The sequence below is a fragment of the Magallana gigas genome, chromosome 5 (assembly GCF_963853765.1).
Source record: "Magallana gigas chromosome 5, xbMagGiga1.1, whole genome shotgun sequence".
Classification (NCBI taxonomy): domain Eukaryota; kingdom Metazoa; phylum Mollusca; class Bivalvia; order Ostreida; family Ostreidae; genus Magallana; species Magallana gigas.
This window is the reverse complement of record NC_088857.1, coordinates 46984569-47003952: the sequence shown is the minus strand read 5'-3', so window position 1 is coordinate 47003952 and position 19384 is coordinate 46984569. Positions and strand designations below refer to the sequence as shown.

General features: G+C 30.8%; 1 protein-coding gene across 1 annotated transcript in view; it reads left to right on the top strand.

The window, feature by feature from the left end:
• The first annotated feature begins 128 nt into the window (after positions 1–128).
• Positions 129–19384, top strand: part of LOC136269734 (protein let-653-like) — a 58718-nt gene continuing 39462 nt past the window's right edge. The window contains exons 1-4 of the mRNA XM_066085262.1: positions 129–252; positions 758–889; positions 1411–1515; positions 1942–2034. Of these exons, the coding sequence (XP_065941334.1) occupies positions 138–252; positions 758–889; positions 1411–1515; positions 1942–2034 (445 nt within the window). The 5' untranslated portion in view covers positions 129–137. The remainder of the gene's footprint in view (positions 253–757; positions 890–1410; positions 1516–1941; positions 2035–19384) is intronic.

Genomic DNA, 19384 nt, shown 5'->3' with positions numbered 1-19384 from the left:
GGATTTAGTTGGGGTTTACTGTAGTGTTAGGTTCGGTCTGATCGGTACTGTATATTTCGACATTTCTCTATCTTTTTATTCGATAGAAGATAATTCAGTGTCTATCGAAATTTTTATTGACAGAAACAACTACAACAATGACTACTACAACTAAAGCACCACCACCACCAACAACAACTGAAGCACCGACAACAACAAAAACAACTGAAGCACCGACATCAACAACAGTTAAAGCACCGACAACAACACAAGGTTTGTAGATGGAACGTAGCTTTTTAAATAGGCGAAACGGCAAAGCGTCTAGTTTCGGAATTTATAAACTCAATTATTTCTGATCATATAAAATGCAAGCATTATTCAAGTTTTATCAAATAAGTTGTATAAATATCCTATTAGGCAAAATTAAACAAGAAAAAACAAAAGTATGATAATAATACCATTGTTTAACTTTTCCAAACATGACAGGTGTGGTATAAAGCTGCATGTATTTATTTTTGTTATGCCAATAATTTGGTTTAAAATTGAAATCATGTAAAATTACATAGCTTTAAAGACCAAGCAAGGCTATATAGGTGAGAAAAACTAAAACATAATGTGTTAAGACTTTGATAACTTATGATTATACTACTTTATTCTAAGATTCTTTTCTGTCGAATTTGTTTTATATTAATTTTCTTTATCTAAAGAATTTTTTGTGCCACGAAATGCTTACACTTCCCTAAAGTTCAAATAAACCTGTTTTTCTTTTATTTTGTAGATCCTACCACAGTAGATTCACAGCTTCTAATAAAATGTTTGAATCACACCGAATGTAATAGTCATGTTTGTCCGGCTGGTCAACACCCATACTGTAGCATTGGTCAGCGTTCAACGGATTGCCAGTGTACTGGTAAGATATATATTTCTCTCAGAGTTAAAAAATAAAGTCTAATGGATTAAACTCTACTTGTCTGCTTTTAAAAACGCAATTTTTTTTATATATCTTAAAATTCTTAAAAAACTATCTTATTTCACAATGATGGTTACAACAAATTCCGGTATCCTGGTTATTTCCGCCCTGCATTTCCCTCACTTTCAAACCGCGTCACCTTGTCTTGAAGTTGTCAGGACATATTTTCTTAAAAGCGATAATTTGAGACATTTGAATTTGCAGAGTCTTTAATTCGCACACTGGCGACGGAACGGCAAAAGGGGCGAATATTTCCCTGCATGCAGTAACAACTATATTTGAATTCTTTGGTGTGCTCTTGCAAATGAAGATATATTTTATAAAGCATTACATCTTTATCTTTAATCGATAAAGGTATAAGTGAGAACAAGTTTACTCTTTCAACTATCGTATCATTTTAATGCTAAGAAGCAGAATGCCTTAACTTTGATACAAATATCTATTTTATGCATACTTTGTAGTATGTACAGATGACAGTCATTGCCCTTCTCCTGCGGGACTAGTAGGAAAATGTCATTTTAACTATTTCGACCGCACCTATTCCTGTGTTTATGGAATTGCACCAGGTAAATTAAGAAAACTCAATTATTAATTATTTATACTTTCATGTTTGTGATGTACATGTATGTGAAAGACAACATGAAATCAATATAACGAGATTAAAAACGAAGCATTTCCTTTTTGAAATCAAAATAGAAGGATAACCGTATCTATCTTTCTCTAGATAAGACGCTCGCAAACTGTCTAAAGATAAATCTTGTTTTAAATGAAAGACTGTGATTAAACAAATCATTAAAAAATAATTTCACATCACCGGCCTATACTATTAATGTTTTATAATTGTATAATGTGAAGTATACATGTTACTAAAAGTTGTATTACAAGTAATCAGCTTCATTTTACAGAATCAATCTAATTAATGTGTTTGGAATATGTAAAATGAAAATAGAACTTAAAGTGATAATAAGCTCTACAATGTTTTATCATTAAAGACACAACAACACAACCCAAAGACACAACAACAGTTCCCCCAACAACAGCACAGCATGAGACTACCACAACACAACAAACAACGCTGGCATTAGGTACATTGTGTACATCGCAGAACACCACCCCCCCCCCTTCACACTCAATTGTTTTACATTCCAAACTCTTTCTTTCAAACTCATTTAATAGTTAATCGTAATAGATTAATGTTACATATATAAAGTCTTAATTTCATAAACAAGGTACGAAACAACAATAAATCTTGATTATCTATGATTATCTAAAGCTGAATAAAAATATCAATGTGATTTTTATTAGCTTTGCTCACACTTTAATACTATGACACAATGACATTTGAATTCATATACATGATATATCACCTTTCTATGTCTCCTGCAAGATAACAGGCGTTCACAATACAAATTTTTTAAAATAAACTTTAATATATTAAGTGTGTTAGTTATGTAAAGTGCTCTTTTCGCCACACAACCTCACTAAAACGAGACCATAACGACAGGCATTAGGAGTTGTCACATCTGTGGAGACAATGACAACGGTATACCGTGCGACACACAATCCATTTACACCGGCAATCTTCAACAGTGTGGTCCAGGTGAAGATTTCTGTATGACGGACTTGATACACAATGGGCAGCCGTTTCCTACAATATTCAAACGGTAAAAGCAACAAAAATGAATTGACACTATATAAGCCATTGTTCAATAATAATTAAACTTGTTTCTGTAAAAACTAAACTAGAGGAGGGATTAATTATTCAATTCAGGTGTGTAAGGGAGGAAGAGTGCCGGAACAAGTGGCTCCACCAAACATCTGACCTTGAACACTGCACTAACTATGGCAACGTCCTTGTAGAAGGTCACTACAGCTGTCACTTCTGTTGTACATCGGACGGATGTAACTCGAATCAGATTCCTGAAAAATCCACACTATACATTAAATCCTGAGCCTTACTTTATATGGAGTGTGATATAAACTTTTTTAATATCATGAAACGAATAAAATAGTCTTATTTTCGGTGAGACGAATTTCGTCACTAATGTGATTTTTAACAAAAATAAAAAGTTTATTTTTAACCAAAATTGTTCAATTGATAATATTAGTGTCTTGGTCATATACAGGTGTTAAAAGTTGGCGGAACGCCGCCATATCAATTTTATCTGTAAAGAACAAAAAAAAATTGAAATGTCGTGTAGATATATACATCAGCTACACTTCAAAAGAATGGGAAAAGTGTTTGTTTGATCTATCTTTTTCGCAATTATTGTATGTAACTTTAAAATAGTTAAACATCGTTTTATAAATACACATGGATATGAATATGAATGGCAATAATCTAGTAAACTCATTCTAAGACAAGTGAAATTTAGTATTTGTCTTATCTAAGTTAGCATGATACTCATTCCATAAATCTATTTTTAAACGTCCTAACAACTGCAAGGTTATCTGCTATCGTTACATGTGGACATGCATAAATGTCACAAAATATTCACAGTATTACATTTTATGATGGAAAACGTTTTGAAAATCCCCATAAAATCTATGGTTTCCAGATGTGATTTAGTTACTATATATTCTATATATTTAGCAAATATACTTAAACGTATACTTAAAGATTAACCTTGAAATTTCTTCCTTGAAAATCAAAAATATTATTTCTGATTATAAATTTCAGTTTTGTAAAGAAAATTTCGAAATATTTTAAATTAAGGTACATTGCACTACATTTTTGGACAGGGCTATTCATCACAAAAGATTTTTTAATTTCAATTTGGCCCTTTCATGAAGCCTTTTTAAGCAAATTAATAATAATGTAAAGACTTGCCTATTTGTGCGAAATGTATGTTGTAGATAAAATAATAAACTTAAACAAAGATAGGAACATTTAAAATTCAATATTGGGACACACTCCAAGATCTTTTCAGTGACATACTGGCACAGAGAACCCTCGTTACTGCCATTATACGCCAAAGGGGTCACGGGCAGTAAGTAAGTATGTCATATTCAATATCTTAATAACGATTCACCGATTTACTTTCTGCATTCGCTTAAATAGGTCACGGTATTATAAATTGAATGAGTCTCCGTGTTTATAAGTTTTAAAAATGATAATTAACAAAACAACTTAGTAAAACAACATGAATCAAGATTTGTTGTATAGGCAAATAAAGCAAATGTAATTTTGAACAGCCATTTTTGATGGACTATAAAACAAAATCAGTAATAGATATGCATGTAATTGTTGCAAATCTATGAAAACTCCCTAAAACGGCATTAATAATGCTTTAGACCTCTCTCGTTTTTTTGTTTGTTTATTTTTAAATTAGAATAAATTGAACATGGCTACCTGGATAAAAAATGCAACTGCGGAGAAAGGCTTCATAAAAATGACGATAAATATAGCACAGAAAACCATTCAGAAATCATTTACTAGATCTAAATATTGTGGCATACTTTATATGCTTACCATTTTAAATGTTTAACAAAATTATTAAGATGATGTTATTTAGGCTCAAATATTGTACAATTTTATGAGTCTAAAACGGTAATAATAAATTGAATATCATTTACTTTCATACATATTAACCGCATTAAAATCTCGCACTCAAAAATAATAAAGTTAAAGTCCATTTTTCTATTTGTAACATGCGATATTTTAGCAATTTACCCTTTATTTTTGCTTTTAACATATGAATATAAACAACTTTAATAATTTAAAAAAAATTTTTAATCGTGCTGTCAAATTCATTGTGAAAATACTCTCTGATACATATAAATAACAAATGCAGTTTAAATTTAGAGATTTTGAAGAAGCACCCAACGATATATTTATTTTCTCATAATATAAATATATATATATATATATATATATATATATATATATATATATATATATATATATATATATATATATATATATATATATATATATATACACACTCTACCTTATACCTATAGTATACATGGTACACATCTCCGCCATCTTAGATTTATTTAAAACTGTCACATCAACAGAAAGTTTTGTTTGAAACACATCGGTTATATTGGTTTGTAACCCTCTCCGTCTCCCGATCGGTTCTTCAACATCTAAGCTTATAATCGATTCAGCCAAATTTAGAACGGCGCTTAACACCTGTTCGTAATAGAAATCATTCCTCAATCTGCAACTTCTGTGTAAAATATGCGATAAACGACTAAAAGAATTACGGAGCTCTTAAACCATTAATTTCATGTGAAAGCGGACCATTTTTAAACAATGAATTATAGAAAATCTACCATGCTTTTTATATTTATAAAACAAGAGTGAATAAATATGACACATCCTGATTAGTGTAGATAGCTTGGATTTTATTTGTATACATAAAATCGGGAAGCGCCGCGAATAGGCCTACCACAAAAGCTGGTATTATTTCATAAATAATCAGAAATCAAAATCCTAGCAATATGCACACCTCTAATATATGTACAATTGATCTGGAAAAAAGAACCGTTTGGTTTCGTCAACCGAATGATGGTTTGTTTATGCAACCCGCATAACATCGATCGTAAAGAAAGTAAACTTATCAGTTAATATAAATATAGAATAATCAGTTAACAGAATGTACACAGGTTTGTTTTTGATTTGCCAAAACATAGTAAAATAGAAAATATTTCAATGTTCAACTTTTATAATTCAATGAGAATATCAATATAAAACCGAAGGATTATTTAAATGTAACCCACATTTTCTGATGGTATAAAGGTATACAATCAGTATAATAATATATATAGGAAGTAATCTGTAAAAGGACATTGGTCTATACATTGGAACAAATTTGCTTTCGTAGCCGAACCTAAACTCGCAGGCCGTTTTAGCAGTACATGTTCATATTGAAGGACTCATTTTTATGGAATGGTGATTTCCGTATATGAATGTTTTAAAACAAATAAAGAAACATGGCAATTCTTCGTCAAGATTTTGGTAAAACTATTACAACAAGATCAGACAATATATGCAGACATTTAATATCTTATCAGTGGATCTTATATAACCATGCATACAATCATATTTGTCGTCAGATTTAACGAGATAAGTTTGGAGTTAAAGACAATGAGAAATTCAGTATTTTCCCTGGTTTCCATAGCAGGTAGATATAAGTTATTGCATCCTTTCTTGCAAACGTAAGTTATTAAGATTCAGAATAGCTTACTCAAATGACACTCTTATTTTTCGAATAATAGTTAGAGCATCCAAGTGGTTTGTCAATTATTGTAAAAATTGCAAGCATGCCAAAGTCTGCATGTAGAAATTTTCATATTTTTATTTTATATTTCTAAAAATATCACAGTGCAATCCATTACAATATTGGGTCGTCGATTTGCTTTAACTTTATGTACAAACAGTCTCATTAATATTTCAATTGAAGTTTGGTTTAAGTTGCCGAAATAGAGCACTTAAACATCTGTTCAAAACTACACTTCATTCCACAAATGAGTATGTGTTCTGTCTTGTGTCCAAAGTCAAATATGCACCATAAATTCTAAATTGTTTGATTTTTATCAATACTTAAGATTTAAAAAAAAAATTTCGAAAGAAGTTCTAAAGATTTCTCTTTCGCAACATCCTATCTTGTAAGGTTGAATGCTAAAATTAAGTATATACAGTAATTTTGCATCACAAAAACGGCCTTAAAAGGAAGTGGTTAATATCATTAAAAAGATAATTTCCAACAGTAAATCTCCGTAATAATTATTTAATTCCTGTCATTTTCTCCGGATAAAAAGAGAAAGCGTATCATTGAATAATTATTTCGCTCTGATATTCTCTTTCATCGATTTCAAAGATACTTTTTTGACATCCAAATAACACTTTTATTCCTTAATTTAAAAAAAATCGATAAATTTATACGAAGGCTACAAAAAAGGTGGAAGTGGGGTGATTAAACTAGTGAAGTGGATTAAATGATTACACTTGGTTATATACCGTTGTGAAGATAAACTATATATATATAGCTTCTGAAGATTTTAAAATGAAAGCGCTTAAGCTATATTGAACGTTTTTCGTGTTTTCTTATTTAATTTTTATCTATATCTATATCTATATATATATATATATATATATATATATATATATATATATATATATATATATATATATATATATATATATATATATATATATATATATATATATATATATATATATATATATATATATATATATATATATATGTATGTATATATATATAGATATATATATATATATATATATATATATATATATATAGTCTTACATAATTTAAAACTCTTTCGTATTGAAAACCAAAAACATCAATTATTTTGACGTCACGCCATCTATTCCGGAATGCGATATTCTAAACCCGAATTTAACATTTTGCTGCAAAATATCAACACTCTTTAAAATATTGAACATGAGTTTAAATATTATTGCAGCGAAATATTGAACCTCACCCCTTGTGATTTCCCATTCTTAATAAAAAAAAGAGGGTTCTAAAAATATTATGACCGCGGTACCACCTAACTCCCCTGATTTTCATTGCTATAAGAAGGGGATTCAACATATCATGACCGCAAACTATTAAACCCCTCTTATAATCAATTCACTTTGGAAAGACGGTGAACATTTTTGTTGCCGCGGTATATTGACCAGCTTTTGATTTTCCATTTCAGGGGATAGGGGGTTCAAAATATGATGGCCACGATATATTAAACCCACTTCGTTTTTTCTGTTTAAGGAGAGTGAGTTAAGATATTCTGGCCTCGATATAACTTACCTCATCCTATTTCCAATTCCAATTGGGCCTTTTAAATATTTTGGGCTCGAAATGTTGAACCTTTTTCTGATTTTCATTGCTATTGGAGAGGGGGTTCTAAAAATTATGACCACGATATATTGAACCCCTCTCCTAATAAATATTGCTATAGGAGAGGGGATTAGAAATATTATGGCCGCGAAGTATTAAACTCACCTGTTTTTGAAACGGGGGTTCAAAAATGATGGCCACAATTTCTCTAATTTAAGTAAATATTGTGATGGCTAAATATTGACCCCCCTCTGATATTCATTTCCATTTGAGAGGGGGTTCAAAATATCAATGCTGGAAAAAATTGCCCACCTCCTCCATGATTTTGATTGCTATTGGAGACGGGGTTCAAAATATTATGGATGCAATATATTGATACCCCTTTTTATTTCCAATTCCAGTGAGAAATGAGGTTTCAAAGTATAATGAAAGCAATATACGGAACCCCCTCCTATTTCTATAGGGGTTTAAAATAATATTGCGCGATATATTGATCCCCCCTCCTATTTGCATTTTCAATTGAAGAGAGGGTTTAAATTATATGTCGTCGAAATACTGAACCAATCTCTTATTTCCAATTCTCATTGTAGAGGCCGGCCTGAGGGGGTTCAAATATCATGGCCGCAAGATATTGAACACCTTCCTCAATCTGAATTGAAAATAGGAAAGGGGTTCAACATATCAGGGTCATATTATTGTAAAATTATAATGCCCTTATTCTTTTTTTAATTCTTTATGAATGTTTTCCTGTCTTAGAAGTTTGCCTGGGTATCAATATGAATCCAGTGACGTAACATTTGACTTGTGGATTGTGCATTTGGTATTTAAAGGGGCATGATTACGATTTTGGTCCAATTCTATTTTCTGTTTTATTATACATATGAAATTTGACAGTCCGTCATAGAGCTAGTAGTACGATACAGAGCTCACAATTCTTTGTCATGTAACAAGGGTCGTGCCCAGTCTTTGTTTACATAGGTTCAATATACCAGTAAAAAATCTTTATCAAGCTGATTTGTCTATCTTCTTATTTATTTTAAGCATATGCATAAATAAACAGATCTTAACGTATAACACATTCATTATAGGTATAAAACAGAAATTTTCACTTCAAAGTTCAAAATGTAAACAAAAACTTTGTTTACATAACACTAAATTGTAAACTCTGTAACTTGCATATAACTCAACGAAAGACCGTCAAATTTTGGTTGCCTATTAAGAATGCCTTTTTGAAGCATTATAAAACATTAAATGCGGAAAAATAGTTTTTGAAAGAAAATCGTGACCATGACAATTTAAATATTGTCACATTAATAAATACTTTTACATTGTTAGAAGTACCAGTCCGGGGTCATTTTCATTATACAGTAATAAGTCACGACTGCCAGCGATCGTCCCTTAGTTTTTCTTTATTACCCCCACAAGCTTTGATTACGTTGCAGCCATTACCCATAGTTCCGTATTCTATTTTTGTTTATATTTTTCCCAAAGGAGAAAGAGTAGATATCTCAATATTTCCGAACAACTCTCGTAATGAAAACATTTCTTTTGTAGCATTTAAGATAAGTACTAAGAAGAAGTCCTATGTTTGGAGGCAGGGGGATAATATAAATAGCATATATGTCTTTTCTACGATAGTGATATACATAACTCAAAGGATACAGGTTTTGCGATTTGTGATATATTCGTCAGATAGTGCGGTTTCTGCACTGTACCTGGCAATATTACAACTATTTTGTTATCACGGTAGTTTGACCGGTTAAAGACATGGCAATACATAATAATTTTTTAAACACATTTCGATGAATCATTTTATTTATCATCTTTAACACTGTACTAAACTCAGGTGACCGCTTCGCCATCGGGTGTCTTGCTTGTTAAAAGATGTGTATATCTTTTAATTAAAAAATTGAAAATCATATAGCATTCCTGTTACACCCTAATCAAACAATTTTCTTTTCTGACTATTATTATAGGAATGTGTATTCTCATTTTGGAAGGACCAGGATGGAGAGGTCAGTCTGGCGGAGGATCAAAGTCTTAGAAGAAAATTGTTTTTGTCCTCTTTAAATTTAAAAAGCTCAGCGACCACACAAATTATCATTTAAAATAATCAAAATAATTACGAAAATTTAAGTTTTGGAACATGTATGTATGTATGGATGGATGATGAATGTATTTATGTATATATGGATGGATGGGTGGATGCATGCATGTATTTATGTACAGTCTTACATAATATTTTTGTTGTCAAGGGCATGGATATATAGGAGGGTAAGACTTTTATCATTAGGGAATAATCCTTAAATGAGTGCCAACAAAACTTTTAGAAGGGGACAAAACCAAAAATAACACAAATTACTCCTAATAAAGGTTCTGCTACCATCATCCAAAAAAGTTGTTGTATTGTCGTCACTTTACATAGTGTCATCGGAAACAATCAAACATGCAGCTTCAAAACAATAAGTAAACAAAAAGGAACAAGTAACACAGTCAATGGGATGGCATAGTAGTACACAGATGACGGATATTTGTAGTGCACAATTAAATGACCAAATGAGTTTAATAAATAAATTAATGAAAATGTAGTGTATCAGTAAAGCATCTCTATATAAATATTATATACGATAGACTTGTAATTTCATGTCAAATACATAGACTCAAAAAAGGACCACTTTTTGAGTTGTATGACAAAGATTAAAACTTAATAAGGAAAGTAACTCAACTTTAATCATAAAAAACGTTGCCCTTTGATTGTTCTAAAGAAGCAAGCTCTAATTTTGGTCTTTTCAATTACTAATTAGTTAATATTATTATTCGCACTTTTAAATTGGCAACAATAGAACAATCATAAAAGACCTTGCCCTTTGATTGTTCTAAAAAAGAAAGCTTTAATTTTGGTCTTTTCAATTACTAATTAGTTAATATTATTATTCGCACTTTTAAAAGATATATTTGACACAAAAACACACAATAATTTTAACAATTCATTGGGTGGAGCAATCTGATCTGCGTCTTTTAAGCCATTGACTTAAAATTAATTCCGCATTAGAAGTTTGCTGAACGAAGTACGGATTGCAATTAATAATCTAATGTCAACATTTCTTATAGATTTAAAAAAATCTTTTTCATTTTGTTTATAACCACATACATATATGTGCAATATCATTTTACATTTTTGAAAAATAATGTCAAGACTACAGCTTTTAGTTTATATGGTATGCACGCAATGTACAACGATAATCACTAACAGAACTCGATGTTAATTTCTGAGAATGATGGCAAGAATGTGATTTGATTGTTTAATGAAGATATTTAATTTTGATTATCAAATCTCCGAATCTTGATTTTCTATAATGTTCATTGTGCCTTAAAGTTTTTATAACAACTATTTATAATCGCATATAATGCTTTACTGAAAAAAAAAATGTTGTAGTTTTACAATTCCGCCATTAAAAACTAAAAAAATATGGTAACCGGGTATACTTAATCAAAGAAATGGTGAAGATTCAAAATATCAATTGACATGCAGGTTCTTCACACATTCTAAAACATAAAACTTGTCAACAATATTTCTATTAACTTCTTTTAAACAGTTTTAGGATGCAGCTCTAATCATGATTGTGGTCATCATCGCTGTGGTATCGGAGAAACGCCTCACTGTGCTCTTGGAATCTGTTATTGTAGAGGTATATTTCAATATTATGACATGTAAAAAAAGTTTCATTTTTGAACTACTCTGAAACGATGACATCTTTTACGGTTTTTTGTTTGTAAAATGAAGGGCAACTGATATTGTAATAGAGAAATTAATCTAGAATGCTTGATAATGTTAAATTGTGTAATTACTATACATGTAAACTGTTTTCACGTGGCACACGTAAAAGCCACATCAAAATTATTGTTTGACAGATTTAGGATGCCACTCTGATTTAGACTGTCTGTCTCATCCCTGTGGTAACGGACAAACGCCTCAGTGTTCTCATGGAATCTGTTATTGTAGAGGTATATTTCAATGATATGGCATGTAAAAAGTTTCAGTTAATTTTAAACTACTTTGAAACGATGACATATTTTACGTTTTTTTGGTAAAATTTAAGGCAAATTATATTGCCAAAAAGAAATTAATTATAGCTTTTAAAATCATGAATACTGAATAATGTTTAACCCTGTAATGACTATACATATAAACTGTTTTCATGTGGCCAACATAAATGGCTGACAACAACTTCATGTTTGACAGATTCAGTATGCCACTCTGAAAATGATTGCCATTCTCGTTCTTGTGGTACCGGACAAGCGCCTTATTGTAATAATGGAGGATGCAATTGTAGAGGTCTGTTTTTTCTCTCAAAATGACATGTAAAGAATGATACTGCAAGGGTTTCTATTTTCCGCTTCCGCTAGCACTGTAGACTTTAGATTTTACCAATTTCATGGTTTTATATTAGTAAAAGCTCTGCAAAAACCATTTAGATAGAGAGTGTCTGAAAAAACTTTTTTAAATTTGGTTATAAATTGTGAACTACTTTGTTCGAAACCACCAATTAACTGCAAGGCGAGTTAAAAAATGAAATGGATATAAATTATATGATAATAAAAAATGTAAGGTTAGGTAAAAGTTTAAAATTTAATTTTCTACTTCATGTAAAGTAAATATCAGAGGCTCATTTTTCCACTTGCTATAATTTGACGGATATTTTTTTTATTTACGGTCTGCACAGTTATTAGTTTGCTAATCCAATGGCGAGGAAGAAAGGTTTACAACATATACGTACAATGTAGTACATGTATCACACGATGATGAAACTCTTTGTGAATCTATATGTATTTCTACAATTCTGTTGCGTAAGCTATCATTAGTTCAGGATTACATTTTTTTAATCTAAAAAGGACAATTGTCTCAGTAGCTTATTCTGGTAATAGTGATTGTAAAATGAATAATTATCTCCAACAATTTTACATTTATCAAAAACAGTTGACTGAAAGGAAAAGTATTCAAATCCCAATTTTAAGCTGAAAACATTTATAAGATTTGGTCATTTTCAAGTTAACATATCGTTTGGATAAGCAAATGAAACAATCGTTCAATATTTTTCAATGTTGTTTCACAAAAAGTTGGGAGTAAGCTTCTGTGTCTCATAATTATTAAGAATTCAGGAAAGAAAGTTCTGATTTTTTAAAAATAAAAATTTCATTGTTCATTTGTCTTGAGCGAAGATTCGAAGTACATATCAATCAATGTATGTGTAATAAGTTATGAATTGTCGTTCTTAGAGGCAGATGCTTTGTTATTTTCTGTTCAATGTCCAGTTATTGTTTTTTTATTAATCTATACTCAAATATATATTGCAAAGCTTATAATTCATTAATATCTTATTTTAATCAGAAGCATCGTTTCCATGCTTTTCTATTTGTTTGCTTACTATATTTCAATATTTCATTTCATATAAATGTAGCTTTTGTTTTGTTCAACAAGGATGTAACATCAAAATAAATTTTAAAGGGGCATGGTCACGATTTTGGTCAAATTCTATTTTTCTGTTTTTATTATTTATAATGCTTTAGAAATGCATTTCAAATGATCAAATGGAATCGGAGATTCAATCGTTGAGTTATAAGCAAGATACTGAGCTCACAATTCTTTACTTTGTAAACAAGGCTCGTGCCCTGTTTTTGTTTGCATGTTAAAAATGCCTCATTGAAGCACTGTAAACAATAGAATCGGAAAAATAATTTTTGACAAAAATCGTGACCATGCCCCTTTAACATCAACATAAGTACATATTTCACTCCTCGAACAATGGATTATTGCCGATACCAAATAATTTGGTACACACCAATACCAGTTTCATTGCTAAGTGATTATACTATAAGTATAGTTTATATTTTATTAGCTCAAAACCACATGGTTTATAGGCATTGTATAAATACATCTAAATACATAATCATTGTGAACAAATTTTTTGCAGTACACAGACACATCTGTCATAATGAGATTTTACCACAAATGTACAATGTAATAATTACATAAAAAATATAAAATAAAAATGTACATATATGTATTTTAAAATACTAAAGATCAATTCTATGTAAGAATCAATGACTTATGAAAGGTCACGCATAGTAACTGATTTTCTTTATATTTCATACATGGACACACCTAGGTGTGAAACGCAAAATGACACTAACAGTTGGGTGCTGGGAGTAACCGTTGCATTGGTTACAATTTTGTTCTATTGTCATTTCTTATTTCATAGAAGAAAACTGATTGAGAAATCAATACTTTTGAAATAGTACCATGGGAACCGTTAGAAATTTTTGAAATTGGACTCTTGTATTTATTTAAAAGCTGAAATGGTAAATTATTTATTTTTTATATCCTTATCAATGTCCATGCAATATCAATATCAATATCAAAAAAATGAAAAATTGAAGATGATTTTGATATGCAGTAATTCCTGATTTAATAAATTTTTAGCAATTTTTTTTTGGAACTTGTAGAATTATGCCTAAATTGTTATTGTATACCACAAAAATCTTTGTAACTTAACACAGAAGTGTTGTTCCTAGGAAATTTAAGCTGCGTAGAAAGTCACACAGAAAGTCTTACTTTTTGAAAATCCATAGCAACAGCAAAATTTTTTAGCAAATGCCAGAAATTTTTCAAGCTGCTTTCTAGTTCAGGACATACTTGATATTTTCTCACCCATTGATATAAGTTATCTATACTTTTTATACGAATAATAAGCATTCAAATATGCCTCTAAGTATTAGAATATACCTTATATTTTAGCCTGTTACCATAGCAACGGTTCTTAGTTTTTGTTTATAAATTCTTAATTACACTACCATAATAGCATATACCAAAAAGTTCAAGATTTGCATTATTAGTTCAAATTAAATGAATAAATTATATTTTAAAATTTCTCTTTAGTAACCATGGAAACACGTTAATTATTTGTGTTTCTCCATAAATATTTTTCTTTTTCTTGAAAAATAACAATTTTGTTTAGTAATATATTCTACTTTAGAGGCCCAAAGTTGTGCACATTACTTACAATGTGTTCTCAAATAAGCATTAAAATACCATTTTTACATCTTAACCCTTTGTTACCATGGCAACGGGACCACATAGCAACTTTTTACTCCTGTTTTACTCATCAAAGTCTATTGAATTGTAAAGTATAATGAAAATCCGTGACTATGCGTGGCCACCGAATTTTGATTCTTACATAGAATTGATCTTAAATTATCACATTAGGACGATAATATGCATATTAACTAAAGCAAATATTTCTATACTCTGTGGCTTTCTCTTTTTCGAACTCATCATTTGAACAAGCTTGAAGCAAGAAGGTTTTGACCAGTAATGATTTTTGATATTAATACATGTACACCGTAAATGATTGTACCTTGGACATTCTAGAATGAAGTGATATTCATCTTCAATCGTATCAAGAGTACAAAATCTACAAATGCGACGCGAGCGTACAGTTGATTATACCGACTTTGTTCTATTGCTAGTCTATGTGCAGACAATCTATATTTTGTCAAATAGTGAAAATTTTCCGTTATACATTTTTTAAGATAATACTGGAGACCAAAAGGGTCGTACAAATATTTGTATACGTAACATTTAGAGGAACACACAAAGAAAGCGTCTCCTTCCTGAAAAAAGACATCACATGGTCATTGCTTAATATATAAAAACAGTTTTCTTTGATTTGGAACATTGTGTGCATACTAATCAGTGCTAAAACCAGCAGAGCACACTAAATCTTTTACCATAAAAATCCAAGAATTTTCATATTGGGTGGAATACATATATGGTTTTAAATATACAATTTTGCGTATTTAAAATTTTCATCCACTATTTCAGTATTTTTAACTTTCTAAAAATAATTAGGGGCAAACGACCCAGTTCCGTATATATCATAAAATTGGGCGTGGAACTGAACACTCTTAGTATTAGTTTACAAAATCGGGTATGGACGCGTTCAACGTCCTTTCCTGTATGAAAACTCCACACCTCGGCACCGTAATTAAGAACACTGGCGACATATGTATCAAACACTTTTAGTTTGGATTCAATATTCAAAAAGTTTTCTTTACATGTTTCAAGTACACCGAATATATATACATTTGCTACCTTGTTGAGCCAGTATCTTCTGTGTTAGATTAAATTTACCATTAACACTCAAGGTCATGATTAAATCAAAGTACTGAGAGTACAAAAAGATGGGGTCTTGAAAGTTTTAATTCGTAATTGTCCTGGATATCCTCGAATATGCGTCCAAAATTAATGAGTTTGAATTAGTTGTTACAATCTATGTTAATTCGGCTTTTTCGCAATTGTCTGATACTTTGTCTAAATTTTACTCAATCCCGGCCTTCATAATTGTAGAAAATTAACACAACGGTTTATTATGTAAAATAAGACCCCAAGGAAAATTTTTAAAAATTATCACTAACCGGGAAAATAAAACAACTATATTAAAGTAGATAATTTTAAATAAGACTTATTCGATTTTGTCATCCAAGGGAAAATCCACAAGTCGGACGCTATCCGTAATAAAAGTTTTATGAAAACCCAGAAAACTCTAAAACTGCTGAAGTAACAAAGTGAACATTTCTATACCGATAACAAACACAGGCACCTTACGTTAGAAATATTTTTTTACAATAAGATTCCAAGAACTTTGACAATAAAAAGATTTGACACGGTCGCCATTTTGATTTTTAAGACCAACTTATCTGACACGATTTTCTTCATTTGCGATTCGTGCAAAAATAATAGGTAAAAATAAATCCGTTCGCCACTTACTACTTTTTTGTGTAAACCCGTGCATCACCTACACGAGTTACGATACAACCGTTCCTTTCATTAAGAATCATACTCCGAAAATCAGAGACATAAATAACAGAGATTGTCAACCCCGCCATTAGCGTGTAAATGTTACGGGACCAACCTTACTTTGAGAAGTACAAGTGCAACAGCAATCTTGTATAAGTCATTAAATTTGAACCTGGTAGTGAACATCAACCTGTAAATATTTTCAGCATGTTTTATTCTTTAACTGTTAGGTAGTTTTGATCCTTTTCGGAATACAACAACTTTTGTTTTAGTCACATTTACATCAATATTCCAACTTTCACTGTAAACATGCAAATTATCTAAGGTATTTTGAAGACCCTCCTTAGACTCAGACAGTAAAACAGTGTCGTCTGCGTACATCAAAAGAAACAATGAGATTCTTAAAACTGAGTTGGTTCACATACACTATTAAGGAGATCAGATTCGATGTCGTTAATGTATAAGGAAAATAAGAATAGAGAAAGTATCTCACCCTGCATTACTCCCCTTGTGGAAGAACTCATAGAAATTTGATTTGAACTTCACACCTGATTTAACATCACTTTAGAGTTTACGAATAACAGAAAGAAATTTTCCCGTGACTCCGCTTGTAGCAAGTTTTTAAAACATTTTGTTTCTGTCGACACTGTCAAAAGCTTTTTTATAAGCTATAAAGCAACAATATAACTTTTTACCCTTATTAATGTTATGTGAAATCATTCCGTGTAGTGCGAATATGGCATCTACAGTACCAAACCCTGGTTTATATCCAAATTGTGCGTTAATATAACATCATTAGCAGAGTACCAATCTAATAGCTTATTATTTAAGACAGATGTTAAAGTCTTAGCCTGGTTACTCACTAGGGTATTTCCTCTATAGTTATAAGTATCAAAAGCATAATAACCATAACTAGAGCAAAGCTCGTTGCAAAGCAACGAGTGGGTCTTCCGTAAATGTCGAGAGTAAAGCTAGAAGTTCCTGTAGGAAGCAGAGTTCTAAGACGAACTAAAGAGTGAATAAAAGTAAAAGATAAAAAATCGTATATTTCTTGGTACGACTTAACAAAATCCGAATGATTTCAAGAACGAATTAACAAACCTTATCGATTTCAAGAACGACTAAGCAAATACAAATCCGAATATGCAAAAGTACTTAACAATTATCGAATAATTTTAGGCTAAAGTTAATTAAACTCTGAACATAAAACTATTATCATAACCAAGAATGTGGAATCAAAATTTCCGGAAAAATCTATTTTTAAACCCCTATTTCTCTGTATTGCATCATCCGATTTTTTAACGGATTTCAGTTTTGAATTAAAAATACTAAGCTCTTAATTTCTGCTTTAATGATTAATAACAAATTATCGCTAAAAAATAGGTTATAATGAAAAGACTTTGTAGCCATTTTGGCCCCTAATTTGAGGGGTCAGCCCCTTTTTCTTGATATCAAACGAAAGGTCTTGTAAATATATTCATATTTTGTTCAACAAGTATTCACGAATTGTTAACTGTTCTAGAGATACCCGAACAACTGTGTTTTAGGGGCCGACCCTTAAACTCCCTACCAGGGCCACCAAAAAATATTTTTAGATCCCATATCGTTAATAACATTATTTTGAACAACTTTTCTCCTACAAGGCTTTTTAAAATATTTCTCCTTTTCTAGATATTAATGACCAAATTTTTAGACATCTGGTCCCTTGAAACCCCTAATTACGTATCATATGACTTAGGTATTGTACGGTATAGATAAACAGATGTACAATGAACATTTTAGGTTCTATAATTGATAACAATTTTTTTTTCAGTAAAGGGTTATTATAGAAAGACTTTAGAGCCCTCTTGGCCCCTTATTTGGGGGGCCAGCCCTTATTCCTTGATATCAAATAAAAGGTCTTGTAAATTTAAACACATTTTGCCAACAAGTGTTCAGAAATTGTTGACCGTTCTAAAGATATCTAAACAAATGTGTTTTAGGGGCCAACCCTTAAAATCCTTACTGGGGCCACCAACAAAAATTATTAAGGTAGCATATTTTTAGGAACATTATTCTAAGCATATTTTGTTCTATAATGCTTATCAAAATATTTCTCCCTTTCTATATACTAGAGATCAAAGTTTTGAACTTCTGGCCCCTTGAAAACCCTAATTACGTAACATATGACTTCGGCATGGTACTGGTTAGATAAACAGATGTACATTGAACATTTTTGGTTCTATAATTGATAACACATTATTTTTCAGTAAAGAGTTATTGCAAAAAGACTTTAGAGCCCTTTTGGTCCCTTATATGAGGGGCCAGCCCCTTTTTCTTGATATCACGTTATAGGTCTTGCAAATATGATCATCTTTTGCATTACATGTTTTAACAAAATATGTGTACATCAAAAGTTATTCCAGAAAATGTTCTAAAATTTTGTGGAAAATTTTGGTTCTAATTTTCAGGTTCGGGCGAGCTTCAATGCCTTGAGCAATTTTCATTAATGGAAGCATTAGGGTACATCTACAGACATTCATCTACAATCCCTGAAAATTTCAAGCTTCTGTCTTGATTAGTTTCGGAGGAGATGCGTGGACAAAATGACCCTTAAAAATTTATAAAATTGTCAATATCTGAAACCGGAAGTGACGTCATCAATTAAAAATTTAATGATATGTAGCTCCGGTAATGTTCTATAAGTCCTGGAAATTTCGTGGAAATCAGTTGAATAGTTTATGAGATATAAGCCACCAAAAAAGTCAGAGGAAGAATAATAATAATGAA